This window comes from Columba livia, chromosome 7, assembly GCF_036013475.1.
Source record: "Columba livia isolate bColLiv1 breed racing homer chromosome 7, bColLiv1.pat.W.v2, whole genome shotgun sequence".
Taxonomy (NCBI): Eukaryota; Metazoa; Chordata; class Aves; order Columbiformes; family Columbidae; genus Columba; species Columba livia.
In genome coordinates this window covers 20,624,539-20,641,823 of record NC_088608.1, presented here as the reverse complement: position 1 = coordinate 20,641,823, position 17,285 = coordinate 20,624,539, and the positions used below count along the sequence as shown (strand labels likewise).

Here is a 17,285-nt window from a genome sequence, read left to right as displayed (position 1 = left end):
AGGACAGAGTACAGACTAGCTGGATCGTACCAAATTTGCTGAGATGAGGATTTGGGGGACAGCACATGCAGAACATGACCTGTGTTCTTTATAATCAGCTTGAATCAGGCTTTCATTTACATTTGTACAGTCAAGCCACTGTTCTACGGTTGTCAGTGCATATATGTAACATGTGCCATGCTGAGACCTCACGGATTGCCCGAATGAATGCCAACGCTGTTTCCCTGCTCCCTTGCCTTTTGATAGCAGTACTTGGCAGCAACACTTCCCTGAAACCCACTGCGTTCTACCTCTCATACAATATTACTGACTCTAAAAATAGTCAAAAGTAGGGAAAAACAACTACATACTAGTACTAGTCAGAGCAACCTGAAAGAACCTGAATTTACCCAGCTTGGTGACTTCAAATGGCAAACATCAGCCTAGCTTTCCTGGGAGCCTTCTCCTTCTCCTTTCAAACCCAAAAGTTACACTTTTACTTGCAGTTACTTTAAGCAAATTTTTTACTTATGTCTCCTGGAATGGAAGATGCCTGTTTATCCTCTGCACACCTCAAAAACTGATTAATAAATATTACAAACACATGGAGTTTCCCTTTCTGGATATTGAAAGAAAAATCTACCAATGGTAAAAAGCAAACCACTCTTTTATTAAGAGAGAGAAGACTATGCCCACGTAACTACAGCAAAAACAAGCATTTGAGGCTCAGGGAAGAGGAATTGCAAGGCTTATTGAAAAAAAGAAAGTCTTGAGGTAAATGCTTTGTCCAGCTTGATCAGACTAGCTAAGGGCTCACATAATGTACATAAATTCTTTGGTTTGAGACTGCTTTCATTCCCCCTACAATCCTGTATCACCTGAGAAGGCATCATAGTCCCCCTGACCCATGGAGAGCTGTGTTTTATGTTGTAATTTGCTAGAACAGTGATTATGCGCAAGTGGGAGAATTTCACAAGCAAAATGTCTTGTCAGTGAAAATAGCAGCTTTACTCCTACATTCACTTAGCAGCAGGAGGCAGAAAGTGTCCTGGGGTTTTTGAATTATTGCTGAAATGAACTCCAGATGCCTGCAGAAAGACTGCTAAATATATACCTAATTGCCATTTCTTTTGTCTTAGCCCCGCTGCTAAACAACCTTCAAACAACAGCATTTGATACACTCTGAATTGTTTATTAGTACCTTTATGCAAAATTAAATGGCACTTGTGTGAAGCCGGAGCACAACAGCATGCCAGTGCTTCATAAGCCTGGAAGCCTGTCTTGGGTTTTCACCTTACTGCGTGGGGGAAGTTTTCTTATAAATTACAGTCTTCCTTTTACGTTACGCACACACCAATTTTATACCTCTCAGTTTTTATGCTAGAAAAAATTTACATTTTTATGTAATATTAATCAGGCACCAAATTTTGCTATTTTGAATATTCAGCAAAGGAGAGCAAAACTATGCTTCCTGGCCTGCTGCCACTCCAATGACTCATCTTTGCTGACATGCAAGCTAATGGGGGTGAAGACTTAGAATTCCTGCTTTACAGAGGAAAAGGATTTGGGAGAGACAAGCTCACAGTCCCATGCTTCAGCCCTGCAGCCCTGACTCACACACAATGCCCACAGTACAGCTGAGCTCTGTGATCATACGCCTATGTAAGGGTAACCATTAGGGGTACATGCATTAAGGCTTTGGTCTGAAAACAAGATAGTCTAAAAAAACAAAGATCATATACACCACACTGAACCATCTGCATATTCAAATAAATAAATGTGTTCTTTCATTGATTAAGGGAGAGGAGAGGAGCGGCAGGGGCATCGCCAGTGTAACCACTCTGCCTGTGACAGAGGAGCACAGAGCACACTGTCAGCTGCTGCATTCCCAAAACACACAACCCCTCCGCCTTCACCAGTCTATGCTGATCTTTTCCATCCCAGCAACAAAGCTCACCTACGGCTGTAACCTGCTGCCCTCATTAGCCCAATATTCAGTACCAAGGGAGCTGACATCAAGCACAGAAGGTGCTGTTCAGCCCTTTTCCCTTTCCCTCCATCTACTCACTTTGATTTTTACCCTGCTTTCAGCACACTGGGCCAGGGCTACTCTGTAGAGCAGGATTCAGATGGTTCAATCTCAAGTGGCATGGAAGTGCTGCTGTCACCTAGCATATACGGGAACAGACGGGCACATTCAGAACACAGCACAAAATGCCACAGCTGTAAAGCAGGGCTCAAGTTTTGACACTTGCTAGATAACTTATCACCGTGCTGGTAATCTCTTGTGAGACTCTGCCAGTCAGACTGCACGAGGTATGTATTGGGGACCCTTATATGGGGTCTGTGATGTCTGATTCCCACTAGCCACGTCATTCTTTAATTTATAATTTGCCTAGTCCTAGCAAGGGCTTCCTGCACAGTGTGACACTTGGCTGCAACAATTCAGAGAGATCACTCGAGACAGTGTGAACTCCCACTTTCTGAGCTTCAGTTCCAATTATAAACACACAGTTCTATCTATTTTAAACACTTCAGGTTTAAAGTGGGGACTTCCCAAAACTTGACTACCATAGTAAGGATGTAAAGGATGGGAAAATCTTGACCTTGCTGATTTTCAGATGTCTCAAGAGAAAAAGCATATTGGGCAGCTGTTTCTAGTTAAATGTGTGAAGACAAATAACCTCCTTCTAAATTATGCACTCTGGACAAGATTAATCTGCTCTTTGTTGACTATTCAGCAAGGCAAGCACATAGCTGTGATCTGGTAAATTTTGTGTTTGAATAACAAAAAATTTCAAGTCAGCAGTTCCTTCTTTGCCATTTCAAATAATAGAGAGTGAGGTTTAAACGCTGGATTCAGAGCTAAACACATAAGGCAGCTCACAGAATATCAGAATGGCTGACATCATCCTGTCCAACTGCCCTGCTCAGGCTGGGTCACCAGTAGCAGACTGCCAAGGATCATGTCCATACAGCTTTCCAGTGTCTGCAAAGATGGAGAGTCCACAACCTGTCTGGGCAACCTGTGCCAGAGCTTGGTCACCCTCACAAAGTACCTCCTGATGTTCAAATGGACCCTTCTGTGTTTTAGTTCGTGCTCATTGCCTCTGGTCCTGGCCATCATAGAAAAGAGCCTGGGTCAGTCCTCTTTCTGCTCTCCTTTCATATATTTATATATATTGACAATATCCGTCCTAAGCTTTCTCTTCTTTATGCTAAACAGTCCCTCCTGTGTCAGCCTTTCCTCATGTGAGAGGTGCTCCAGTCCCTTCATCAACCTTGGTGACCCTTTCCTGGACTCTTTCCAGCAGCTTTGTGTCTCTCTGGTACTGGGAAGACCAGAACTGGACACGGTACTCCAGGTGTGGAGTGCTGAGCAGGGTTAAGGTTCCCTTTCCTCAGCCCGCTGGCAACACCTCTCCTACTGCAGCCCAGGATACCACTGGCCTTCTTTACTGCAAGGCCATGTTGCTGGCTCATGTTCACCTTGGTGCCCACCAGGATCCTCAGGTCCTTCTGTGCAAAACTGCTTTCCAGCTGGTCAGCCCCCAGCATCTACTGGTACAGGTCTTTGCACTTCCCTTTGCTGAATTCATGAGGTTCTTGTCAGCCCATTTCTCCAGCCTGTTGAGGTTCCATCCCTCTGGACAGCAGCACAACCCTCTGGTGCAGCAGCTGCTCTTCTCACGTTGGAACATGAGCAAACTTGCTGTGCGTGCACTCTGCTACATCATCCAGGTTATTAATGAAGATGCTGAACGGGATGGGACTCAGTACTGACCCCTGGGCTACACTGCTGGTTACTGCCCCCAAATTAAACTCCATACCACTGATCACCACCCGCTGGGTCTGGCTGCTCAGCCAGTTTTCAACCATGTCCTTGTGTGCTCACGCAGTCCATGTGTTATCACACAAAATCACAGAATGTCAGGGATTGGGAGGGACCTCAAAAGACCATCTAGTCCAATTCCCCCGCAGCTTCTCTATCAGCATCTTCTAGAAGGCAGTGTCAAAAACCCTACTGAAGTCAAGGTAGACTATATCCACTGCTCTCTCCTCATCTACCAAGCCTGTCATTTCATCATAGAAGGTTATCAGGTTGATCAAGTATGACTTCACCTTTGTCTTCCCCTTCGTAAACCCATACAGTCATCATCTGACTTCCCTGAAGCAGAGTCATGTACTGCAGTCTCCAGTGGCAGAACTGCACTGGTAGAATTGGGTCCTCCCTTAATTTCTCAATATAAACCAGAATGCAACAGGCAGATGAAATCCTATGAGCGGGAGTGCCACCATTGTTCCTGAGATTATGCAAGTAGAAAAACTAGCTTATTAATACTTCATTTACAGATATTCAGTGAATGGCCAAGCTATCTTCAAGGAAAGACTGAGGAAAAGGAAGCAAAGCTGTTTAAGAAACATAATTGCACCTTGGAAAAAAGTAACAAGCGTTTTTAAACATGCAGTTTGTGTGTCGATCCATTTTCTCTGTTTATCACGGTCCTTCACCAACTCGTAGTGCAGCAGGGACCAGGCATTATCACATTATCTTTGTAGTCATTAAATGCTAAATGAGATTTCTACATTGTACTGTCAAGCAGAGCTGATGACACAGCTCCCTAAGGGCACCTTGGTCTTATCCTGTTTGCAGTAACAAAACCCCAAAGAGATATCATTATAGAGGATTTGAAAGGAAACTGTGGCAGAGAGGTTGACATTGGCATCTGTAAATCCTCTGCATGCTCGAAAAATTAGCTTGGTGGTTATCTCTCTAAATAAAACTCTGCAAAAGGTAACATTTTTGGCATTCTTGGTGCTTTTCCAAACCAAAACTGTCACTGTTATTGCCTTCTGAAGCAATGACAGACCACTCCTGATCTCATACTGATACAGGGATTTGGGTTAGTTCTGTGCATGCGAGAGAAAGAAAGCATCCAGAACACAAGAGCAAGGCCAATGACTTCTCCTAGCTCTCCACAGGTTACAAAGACACTTTAATGCGTTTCTACACTGAAGTACATCAGTGTATTTTCTAACTAGCCAGCTGTCTTCTGGGTGTTGAAGACTTGAGCTAAAAAACTGAACATCTACATCCTGTTTGTGTGCATGATGTGTGTGTACCTACAAGAGAGAGTATGTGCACATGCAGGCAGCTGCCCTTGTCTGGGAAGAGGTGAGATTACAGTAATGCCTGTATAACTACCTTATAGATGTATGTATTACACAGCTTTCCCAGGACCCCCAATTCAAAGCAGGGGTGGAAAAGGAGTAGCCTGCAGTATTGCAATCTGCATGGCAATAACATCCTCATACTGACTTCATTGGGCCAGACTTTCCTTATCGCACCATGTTTTTCTTTAAGCTGAACACATTCAAAAAGTGTGCATTGAAAGCTAATGAGAAGATCCTAGTTACAAGCTTAGCTTCTGGTCAGTGTTTCCAGTGACTAATATTTTATTTCTCCTCTAACTTCTTACCAACACAGGCCACCAACTGCTAACCTGGAAACTATGTGGTCTCCAACCCACTTCTACCTTAAAAGCAGCAGAAGCCCCATATATTTCTAGTCTAGCGCACAGTAAACACAATGGCACTCTAGCAAATAAGCTATTTCAGTACCTGGTTATATCAGAAACCCTCCTTCATGCTTTAAGAAACAGAGTAATGTCAATGAATCATGTTCAATTACAACATAGTTATTTTCAAGCTTGTTTGATGCCTAGCATTTGAGGAAAATGATATGCTTACTCACCACAAGGGATATATGCCAAGCCTACTGACAATGAAGACAATGGCAAATGTAAGGAACAGAAGGTCACTCAGTTTTTGACACTTGCAATAGTTTGCCATTTTGGCAGCCTGTAAAAGAAAGAAATGTCTGTTTACTTCTGTAAGGCCAACTGAGTTCTCTTGTATTGTGTATAAGCTGTAAGAAGAAGAAATCAAATTTTAATGAAATGGCTTATAGTTTCATTGGGCCACCTCACAGTGACCTTGCAACTCCTCTCCACCATGCAGGTGGAAAATGCTTTCTCAGAAAAAATCTCAAACTGTGTAAAACCAGAGTATATATCTAATTTCTTCTTTCCCCATTCAATTTATCTGTTGAAATCCTAGAACTTCAGATTCACAAAACTGTTCTAAACCTTTTATTGAACCCCACTGTGTTTAAGCTGTGTTCCCAAACTATTTACCTACCTGTCTCTCACCTTTCCAGTATGCTCCACTCGCATTTTCAGCATCCATCCGTCTTCCACCTGCTCCATGCTCTCTGACCTTCTAGTGTTGCTATATATAAACTTTGTCTCAAATCCTGTATTGTGTCCCATATCCTATGTTCTCCTACAGCATCTCTTCCTTTCTGGCCTACACAAAACAGTTTCTACCTCTAAGATTATAGCCGTCCCCTTCAAATCTTTTTCTAAGTCTCTCTTCCCCTCTCTTTCCAACTTTCACTCTCCAACTTCTTTCCCTACACCTATTTTTACACACTTATCTCATTTGTCTTCATGCAGTCTTCCAACTCCCCCTCAGTGAAAGAGTCTACTAATTACTCTTCACTCAAACCACCCATTAAAACACTGACCTTCCCCTGAAGGTTCTTTGCCTTCTTCTCCCTGAAGAAAACAGTATGTACAAACAAGCTTGTTTTAAGACATCCATACTTCTTCCAAAGCCTTCATGTGTGTAAACAGTTACTTATTTTAAAACATCTGCATCAAGACAGGGACAGTCTTTCTTTATGTTTTCTGTCAAACGTGTCCAGAGAGTCACTGCACAATGAAGAGCCTAATTTAGTGTCTACTTAAGTCACTGGGAACCCTTTCAAAGCCCCCTCTGAGGGGGCCTGTATCCTGCTCCCATACTGAGAAGATGCCTAATTGTGCAGACTTTCCAGAGGGCTAAGAGGGAGCAAAATTACCACAACTATACATATACAAGACTACTCTGAATGTAGAATTAAAACCAGAGAATTGTCTAAAATGGCAAGAGAAACTCTTGCATTCTGTCTTATATTTTTGGTACAAACACACTCAACCTGAAGTGCTCAATACTCATGTCAGACAATCTGGATGCCAAAGCCAACTTGCACTTTTGCATGTTATGTAACTTCTGCAATGCTTCCACATAAAATATGAATATATAGGATATCCTCGCTAACAGAAAACAACTTAGGAATATGAGGAAAGCCACCAGTGCTGCACAGAAAACATAACTCTTCTGAATCAGCTCTATATTCTATCGTAGACACAAAAGTGTCTCCTAGCAGTTTGTGCTCACAGTCCGGTTTATGGAAAAGAGAACACTCTGGTGCCAACATGCAAAGCAGGAGAGTCAGAGTTGAAACCTTGATTTTTAGATGACTGAAAGTTCAGCTAAGAATTCTGGATGTATTTCCACGGTGTCAGTCTAAAAAAGCTGGTTTCATAGTGTGTGGAACCGATATTGCTATAGCAACTTGTAGTAGGATCATGCCATTTCTCGAAAACCATATGCCCGTTGGGCCATCAGTTCTCAAATAGCGAATCTAAAAATTACATTGATAAGGAAAGACTACAAAAAAAAAGGAAAAGAGTATGTTGTTGGATGGAATTTGGCCACCTAAGACCATGCAACACAATTTTCAAAGCTTAAAAACCCTAACTACAACTGAATAACACAGCTCTTCCAGATACTCTTGCTAGTCTATTTAAATCCACTTATTTCACAGTGCAGCTATTTGCTTTGGTCTGAAGTGTCCATTCCCTGCTCTTTAAAAAAGTGTTTTAGGAGATGGATGGAACTCAACAGACGGGATTCAGGTGAAACTGTCGGCTATGTGAGGCTCGTATGCCAGAAACATACTAAATTGGCATATTTCTCATATCTGTACACCAGCATCAAAATTGTCAGAGTGCTCATTAATTGAAGCTGATAAGTCTCAAGGTCCCCAAATAGGTGGGATTTTAAGTGCTTCAGCAGATTATGTTACAGTGTTTCCAACCCACACTTTGTACTGCAGTCCACTCATAACCAAGACCCCTTAAACAATTCAGCTGGGATTCTGAAAGCTGCCTCTCAGTAGCCTAGATTTCAGCTTAAGCTAATGTAATGGCTTCCTAGGCAAGCAAATGGCTCTATGTCTGGTCTGTCCTGCCCTGGCTGGGCTGCTTTGAGTATCCAGTATAATGTTCACTCAGACCTAGGAGAACAGCTGCATGCTCCTGAAAATCCTGCTATGACTCTTCTGTACCTGCAGATGCCTTAAGACCTACGGAAAAAACCTCCAATCCAGTATTCTTAACAATATATACTACGTCCTGCAATGAGAATAGCAAAAATGTTCCATTCCAGCTTTCCACTGGATGTGTTTCATTATAAAATGGTAGGTGGAAACAGTCTAGTGGCCTCTGGAAATAGCTTTTCATTTTTACAAATATATACTATGTAAAACAGGTCAGGCGCGCAACTGACCCATTAGGGTGATATATTTTACCAGCTTCTTTTGTAGCTTGGTAATATTCTTCCTCTGCACTGACTTTGCCCTCAGCAATGCCAGCGGTGTGCAGGAGTCCATTTCTCTCATAGGGCACCAGGGCTATGACCCGCTGCCATAGCGAAAGTCTGTTGAGGGAGTTGTAACGGCCCTCCTAGTAAATGCTTCTCAGGAGCTGTCGTTCTCTTTCTTATACTTTAGCCTGGCTTCAGTATTTCTAGTCAGAACAGACTGAACGAATCGACTAGAAAGACCAGTAAAGTATGTGCCTCATGGGGAAGAGTATCTGCGCATCATGTTGGAATAGCAGTAATTTCTCTTTGTCTTAGCCACTGAAGAACAGAGGAATTGAGAAAAACCATGTATCTCACTGTGTTCAAGGTAAGGTTTTGGCTAGCCTATTGCAGCTGCTCTCCAGTGGCTTTATAGTTCCACAGCCACCGGTCTGATCTGGAATGAACACTGTCAAGTACGTTTGTCCGGTTGTAAGAAAAGAGGAATGAAGAAAGCTTGGGTGAACCCACAGCTAGCAGAATGGATCTACACACATGGCTAAACCACAAAAATAGACTTGTAAAGATGTAATTATTTCTAACAGGAGAAATCCAGATTCTGTGTTGCTTTCTATCTCAGGCAGTCATGTGCCTTCTAGATTATAAAAAGATTAAAAAATAAAAACAGATTGACAGGACTATCGAATCAGAATGGCGGGATTTTGATTCTGTAATAGGTGATTCACACAGTGAGACTATTAATATATTCTTGTGTAACAGGATCCCTGCAACTACTTTAGTAAAAAATAACTGCAGACAAAACTTTGGCTTGATCCTGATGCAGAGGTCACAGCCAGCCAGAGCTGTCTAAAAATTGATGCAGATACAGGATGACAAGATCTCCAAATTGCCGTTATGGAAGTTACAGACCATGCTGACTTAAAAGAATTTCAATCATCCCTTCTTCTCCAAGGCCAGCTGTTTAATACTGGCATCTGGATGTGGAAGCAAAGGAACCTGGAACATTGTGGAGCCCAGAGGCCAGCTCACTGTCCATGCACAGAACAGCCACTAAGGTGTCTGTTGGGCACCCTCTGCCCAACAAAGCACACAGCAGAATCAAACTGTGACACCTCGATTCTTTTGGAGCCAGGGTTCTTGCCCCACACTTCACTTCAGAAGGGTCAAGAACCAGGAGCTTCTATCTCATATAGTCATCAGTTTCCAGATTTTACAGCTTTGAGCTTTTGAGTTTACCACATTATATTTCAAATCTGTGTGCAACCCTCCCTGGCATGCAATGCTTTACCACTGTCTGCTTTGTACAAGCAACTTATCAAGGGATAAGACAGCCTGAAGTCACAAACATGCACCGCTACAAGCATAATATATTTCAGCAAGGAAATATACTACATTAACCACCATTATTCTCTTGAACTGGCTGCTTTGCTTAAGAAATACTTGTTTTGAATAGTAATAGATTCTACCTATTGACATGCTAGCTCTCAGAATAGTGAATACCATGTACAGACACTGATGATATACATATTTTCTCACCTCTAGGACAACATCAGCCGCATCATGGAGACATAAGGTCAAGGTTCCCACTCGTGTCAAATTGGTTACATATGAGAAGGTTATCAGGGTGACTGTTACAATGTGATGTGTAAACATGATGCCAAAATCCTAGAGCAGCAAGAAGCAGGGAAAAAAAATGAACCAAACAGAGTGAGATTCAGTACTTTTATACAAAAATGGATGGATGTTTTTTAAATACAGTATTATGGTTATGATACATAAAGATCTTGCTACATAAGTGCATTAAGTACCCTGCTATATATTTCACTTAGATTGAATAAAATAACAATTGTATGTTAACAAAATACAAAAAGGTTATTGAAAGCTGTGCAATATCTACACTTCTCAGTTCATAGTACTTTAATCTAATGAAGTAAACATTTGTGGCTGAAGTTACTTTGAAAAGCCATATGTATATACAAATCAAATGCCACCGTATTTCTTACACACCAAGCAAAATACAATATGCAAAATAACACACCATTCACAAGAGTTCAAACAGCTACACAGGAACGGGAGACACATTTCCACTGCACTACGCATTATTGACAGTCACCTGCCAAGCCCAACTGAGAGCTTTCACAGAGCTGAGAATCCCAGTTCCAGATTTGTTTTTAATGAAGCTGCTTTGTCTTAACACTGTAGCAGAGTCAGAAAAGTCCTCAAATGAGCTGATACAGCTCCACCTACTCCGATCTAATTTGTTGCCTCCCAAACGATGCAGGTTCGGTGGTCTCCAGATCACTAACTCTGAGTTATTTGGCCAGCAAGTAACTATTATTATTGAAAAATACCTGGAGCAGTGAAGGTCCTGCAACACCACATTCCCAAGTACATGCCAAGGGGCAAGCAAAGCAGAGAAAGCAACCCTGCTTGGCCTACACACTCGACTATTAGAGAGAACACAACCCACAGAGATGAGACTTCATCTCTGCAAGGCACCAAGTCAGTCAAAAGGAAGTCTTGCTGGGGTTTGCTGAAGTACCCACACAGCTTTGAGAAGTGATATCAAAACCCTGAAGACCACAGGCACGATTTGGCCATGCACTGGGTGCAAAGTTACCACAGTCCTCAGGTAATGACCCACAGCAGAGAAGCTGTAACTGAGACCCTGCAGTCTTTAGAGAGGCAGCATCTGGTTTGCCAAGGGACTGAAAGTACATGTTGGGCAGGAGGGCCCCGCAGAAAGTGCTGGTGATCCCCCACCAACACAGGGTTAACTCCAGAAAAGCAGCAGCTACAGCTGCTGGCTGGTCTGTCTGTCATACGCTGGGAAGGGGAACTGCCCTGTGTTACGGCACCTCTCTTTGGGAATGCAGCAGGCACCACTGCTTTCAAGAACGTGCAGTGCCACTGTCTCTCAGTACCAGCACTTGCTTTTACTGCAATATACACCTGCAGTCCGTCGAAAAACCTGCAGCTTGAGCAGCCTCACTAGCTGAATTGGGACAGGACCTCTGCCCAGCCTGCAACTTTATGTTTAATGCTATCAGGTGCTATAAGGTCCTATTTCCTCCACATACTCATCAATGGGCATTGCCAGTATCTCCAACACGAAGCTGATGTGGGGCAGGCAGAAAGAAAAGGAAACAAAACAAAATAAAACTAAAGACAGAGAACTTGATCCTAGTTTGGTATACATACAATATTTCTCAGCCAGGCTATTTGGTCCCCAGCAGTGTGGAGCACAACCAAATACATTCAGCAGTCACCTCAAGCCACTGCTTTACAGGCATTTCCTTAAAGCAGACTGAACAAAAAGAGAATTAAAGGCTCTTTCCCTTTCTAAGAGCCTTAAGGGAAAGCAGGGGTACAGCACCTTAGTAATTTAGGTAACTACAAACCCACACATGGGCACCATTTCACTGTACCATAATCAAAACAGTAAAGCACCTACCTTATGCTCTGGGACTAGAAGTAAGATACTAGCATTGCCATGTGGCCATACTGCAGCCTAGCTCTTCACCTGCTTCAGCCGCAGGTGCTACGGCACTGCTCTTCATCTCCCTCCTAACTGCAATTATCTTAGCACACAGGCAGTCCAAATGGGGGAAGAAGACAAGTAGAAAATTCTTGTCTGTTTTTCTAGCTGACACATTCGTGTTCTACAAATACACGATTTGTGGTCCCTCTTGGGAACTCTTCAAGGCATTCCTGACAATATGGATTATTCCCAAGTAGCCCTAATGCTCTTGGGCAGCAGTCTTCTGCACTTTTGCATGAATCTACTTACAGAAATGCCATCCAGGGAACTCCTTCTCTGACAACATTTCTTAAAAGAGACAGTTATCTGACTGCCAGCTCTGAACTGGAGATGCTCACTGATCTACTGAAGACTGTTAGAAAAAAGTAGCAGTGATATAAATATGACTATTTTTGCTATTCTGGTCCCTTCTTTCCTGTTTGTGACATCTCTTTACGTCAGTAATTAATATCACGCTTTGAAGATGCTACCTGCTGGATTTTAATTATACATAAGGGTAATGAATACACAGAAACTCATGGTACAAGGCCCCATAATGTCAAGTGGTACTCGTGTTCCCAGTCTGCTTGAGCACTTTCACCCATACGCAGCAGAAAAGCATCTATACAGGAAGGAGCTTTTTATTTTTTTAAAGTATATTTCAAACTGTATGTAAGTTTGTGCAAGATGCATTTATTTACAGCAGATTTGTAGCCTCCACTTATAACTGCTGAAAGATACCATGTGCCTGCATCACATAAATATGGGGCTAGGAACTGGAGAACGAACCTTCTCCTGACACCATCAGTGGGAAGAACACAGGGCAGACAACAGAGAAACCTCACGGGTCTCAACTTGTAGAGAAACCCTCTGGCATCAAGGCTTCTGCTACCCAGGTTTTTTTTAATGTGACACACTCACTGACTAAACTGCAAAGTGAATATGGAGCATTAGTGCCACTGGAGGGCAAAACATCATCTTTATTAGTCACTCCAGCTTCTGGAAATGGGCCTCAACAAGGAAGGGGAGTATCACGAGCTAAAGGTTTCAACCATTACAATTCTTGTAAAGGTCTGTAAAATGTACACAATCTACATTCCTTTCCCCAAAACAAAAGAAATCAGCTCTATGGCCCTTTTCTTACTGAGTTCAAAGAAAGAGATCTAGGATCTAGATTCAGTCAGTCAAATATAGCATAAATTTTCTAGACTCAAAATGGAAAATTCAAGAAAATTAGCACCTACAGATTATTTTATTGTGGGAATGAGTGAACTTTTATTAAAAAAAAAAATACAACAAAAAAACAACAAAACACAGAAGCTCTACGAATTGCAAAATGCTTGGAACTAAAAGATGTGAAGACCAGAAATGTCTCCCAGATATTCTACGAGCCTGTTAAAACACTTACTGAGTGGAAATTTTTATATGTTCCTTTAAATACACAGATCAAATATTGTTGTATCAAACAATACTTCAGGTATCCAGAAAGTATAGAAATAAGCCTCACTGCCTTTAAAACTCATGAGGGGCTTGGAAGGGTAATAAAGTTCCTAAATCTAATGTTTTCTCTGTATTTTACAAAAGCAGAGTTTGGGAAGCTGGACAGAGATGATACAAAACCAAATCATACTAGGTTTCCATCTTTCCAAATGAAAGCCCTTAAGGGTAGAACATTGTTACAGCAACACAGTAGATATTTATGAAGCAAAAAACATGCCATTCTAAAACGGTAACAGTTAATCTACTCAGTTTGCTGTCTTAATGCCAATAGTAGACGTGCAACAGCCTAAACGGTTTGCTCACACCTCTTCGGCCAGGCGAAGATAATCTGGTGGAATTTATAACACCTAAATAAACAGGTATTTGAAAGTCAGCAAACCAATTGAAAGTCATTTTAAAGTCAGGATTTTGCTAATAGAGAAGAATAAAACAGAAATGGGAAATGGCAAGTACATTTCTCTTGAGCTACAGTGAGCAGGAGTCAGGCCAGAGCTGGGTGCTGGTGCTCACAGAGAAAACCTCCCGCACCTCACCCTGAGAGGAACCCACTGCATGCAAGTGGCTGCCTGAGCTCCTGCTGGGCACAGGGCTGCCAGGGCACTACAACACAGCCACTGCTGAATATAAAGTATATGAAACTATAACCAAGGTTTAGATAAAAGTATTCCTCTCACTGTAACATGAAAACATCAACAGGTTTCTCAGGCTGAGAACTGTTAATCTGCTCTGTATAGGCTGTCATGAAGTATTACAATTACATCTGATGTTAGCTGGCAAATTTCCTGCTTCTTCCAGTTGAAGAGAGCCTTATTTCATGCAGGCACCATTTAATATATTGCATATTGAATACATTAAAAGGTTTCCACAGTTTTTAAAACTAAACCTGCTCTTGAAAGGAGAACTATTACAATGCTGCAAGAGCTGGTGGCTGTGTCAAGCTTATACTCCTTTTTGTCAACTACCATAAGCTCCCAGTACTAACATTTTTCAAATCATGGGTTTCCTTGACAGATTGCGCTCAGGGTTGGCCACAGAACAGGTTTACTGTGTGACACCAGTGCACGGCCGCCTTTCTTCAGTCTGATCTTCCTAGTTATCAGTTTCGCTTACATTGCAAAAATAACTGTCTCCACAGTCCAAACTGGTCAGTGATCTAATAAGTTATTTATAAATATGGCATCTCCATTCTCCCCCGCAGAGTGCTTATAATGAATGGCTTCTGACATTGCACTGCAGATATTGTGCTCCTGCTGGACACTGGACGTTTCCAGACACAGCAGATGCACAGGACACTGCTTTGCTCTGGTGCTCGAGGTTCAAGCACTGCAAATCAGCAGCAGGGGTGTCACTTAGTTATTACCACTCCACTTCCTGGCCTCCTTCTCCCATTCTATTTCCACAGCAGGCTGCTGCAAAGTCTTCTTGATAACAGATACAAATAATTTAAGAGACTTGCAAAAGATTGTTTACTTGCACCTATGCTATGAACAGGACCGGGCTTTAGCTCTGTGCTCAGCTCACCATAGGGAACAAACCTTCTGGGTCATGAGGGGAAAAAATATAGCATTTGCTCACGAGAAAGGTATTACCGACCCTCCTAATGGTCCTTTTCAAAAGTGCACTTCAGTGCTGAACCAAGATGCTTCCAATTTTCACATGAGCAAAGTGACTAGTCAGGAACTGATTAAATATTCTTTAAACAAAAATTGTACTGCAAAATTGCATTATTGTTGCACCTGTAATGCTGTTACATTTTCCTATCCCTCAACAGGTACACAATCAAATGTGACCAATGGCACAGTGCAGAGGGCTGAATATGAATGTTGGGGGACTGATTAGGCGCAAAACTTTTCTGCAGCAATAACCTGAACAATTCTGTAACTTTGCTGCAGAGATTACGTTTTGATTGATATATTAACAAATGACTCTTCAATATTGCTGGCACCTGCATCTTACATATGTTAGTCAATGTTACTCTTCATTTAAATTCATCTCTACTACCATATAGCTCCGCTGAGCACTGTTCTTCTGCATCTGTTTTTTGAAACGGTGAAGCTGTATTCATTTCAAGCTCATGATTAAGAGAATGTTTAGCATCTACAGATAATGCAAGCAAGGGATTTACACGTATTCATCTTACATTGGTGGGTTTGTTTACTATTTACCATCCAATATGAATTTAAAATTTGTGGATGTTTTCTTGAGATTTCTACTTCTGGAAAAATTTAAAAATTCAAACAGAGGGGTGTTTTCCTATATGCATAGCTCTGACAGAAGACTCTTAGGAGCACGCTGTTTCCAAACAGCAGCTAAATTTATTCAGGATATACTGGATTCTTCATTTACTCTTTTCAGAGTTATGCTCCTGCTAAAATTCTACTAATGGATTTTTCCATTAGCATAGCCTACAATCATTTAATTAAATTACAATAGAAGCAGGTACATAAAAATACTATAACATCTTTCCAAGTGTTTTAAACAATAATTTTGCAACATTAAAAAATCCTGCAAGAATAGCTCAATGGACTGGTATTATAGAATGACTGTCATGCTCTCTGTTCTGCTATGGACCAGCACTCTCTTTGGAGGAGAGAACTTGGATGAAGGAATATGAAACGGGTTGCTACTGATACTGGAAAAAGGTTTTTATCGGGCCAGAGTTTTATTTTCTTGATTAATAACCCATTAACAGCAATGCTCTGATTCTTGAAATTAAGTAACTGTAAAGGTAAGATTAAACGTAACATCACTTTTTAATATTAAATGTATCCCAGTTTTTACCATCCCTTTGTAGAATAAATTGAAAGCCCTCATAGATTTTACAGAAGCGATACTGTGCATTTTTGAGGCAGTCTTGCTTTGTCATTGATATTTCATCAATATTTTCTTAGAAAAAACAGTATATCCACTAGCTACTACATGTTCAATTCCATTCAAGTCACTGTATAAGAGCAGAAGGGTTTTTTGGCTGATGCTATTTCTCCTTGAATATTTGTTTACTCAAGGTTCTTCTTCCCATGTACAGAAAAAACCTACACCATAGTAACAAGGAACAGAGTAAGACAAGCACTTTAACATTAGTTTCTCAGTGATGGATATCTGCAAGACGTGGTGACTAGAAACAACTGTATTTCTAGTTCACTGCACAGGTAATACAGGTATTCCCCAAGTCAAGAAAGACGCATGCTTAAAGCTTTCAGTGTTTTTAGTCTCACTCTTCTTACCTTTCTTTTGATGTCAATGAATTGAGAAAACATTAAGGACCAGTAGAATGACAATTCAACTATGTAGTAATAATGAAGGTCAGGCATCAGTGGCTGAAAGATGGAGATGAGAAAAGGTTAATAAAATCTAATTGACATTACAGGCAGCTCAGGTCTAGAGGAGACACATAAACATCCTATATAAGAAAAACAATCATGGTTGACTCTTTCAAACTTTGATGGCTGTGGAAAAATAAAGCTTCGCAACCTACCCTCCTCTTAGGTTTTAGTCTTGACAGTATTGTAATATTGTAATACCAAAAAAATATGATGTTGTCTGGTCAGAACCTAGAACAAACTGAATTCTGAATACTCCAAAGTGTTTTGAAAGATTACTTGAAACATCTTGCTGTACATCAGTAATGTGGGTTTAAAGCATAGTGGAAGAAAGAGTGCTGGAGCAGATTAGAGATACGTAATTCTAGTATATAATCTCATCTGCTCATGATGAAAATGTTGTGAGCTTTAAACAGGAATCTTTCAAATATAAAAGCCTGCTTCTAAAAAGTTTAACCATTTTCTGGGAACAT

The 17,285-nt window shown here is 41.3% G+C and overlaps 1 protein-coding gene across 4 annotated transcripts in view; it reads right to left on the bottom strand.

Moving 5' to 3' along the window:
- CERS6 (ceramide synthase 6) overlaps window positions 1-17,285 on the bottom strand; it is a 120,243-nt gene that overhangs the window by 17,229 nt on the left and 85,729 nt on the right. For all 4 annotated transcript variants that reach the window (XM_065069757.1, XM_065069758.1, XM_065069759.1 and 1 more), the window contains exons 6-8: window positions 16,717-16,809; window positions 10,009-10,137; window positions 5,735-5,841 (exon numbers count right to left, since the gene is read on the bottom strand). In XM_065069757.1, coding sequence (XP_064925829.1) covers window positions 5,735-5,841; window positions 10,009-10,137; window positions 16,717-16,809 — 329 coding nt within the window. The remainder of the gene's footprint in view (window positions 1-5,734; window positions 5,842-10,008; window positions 10,138-16,716; window positions 16,810-17,285) is intronic.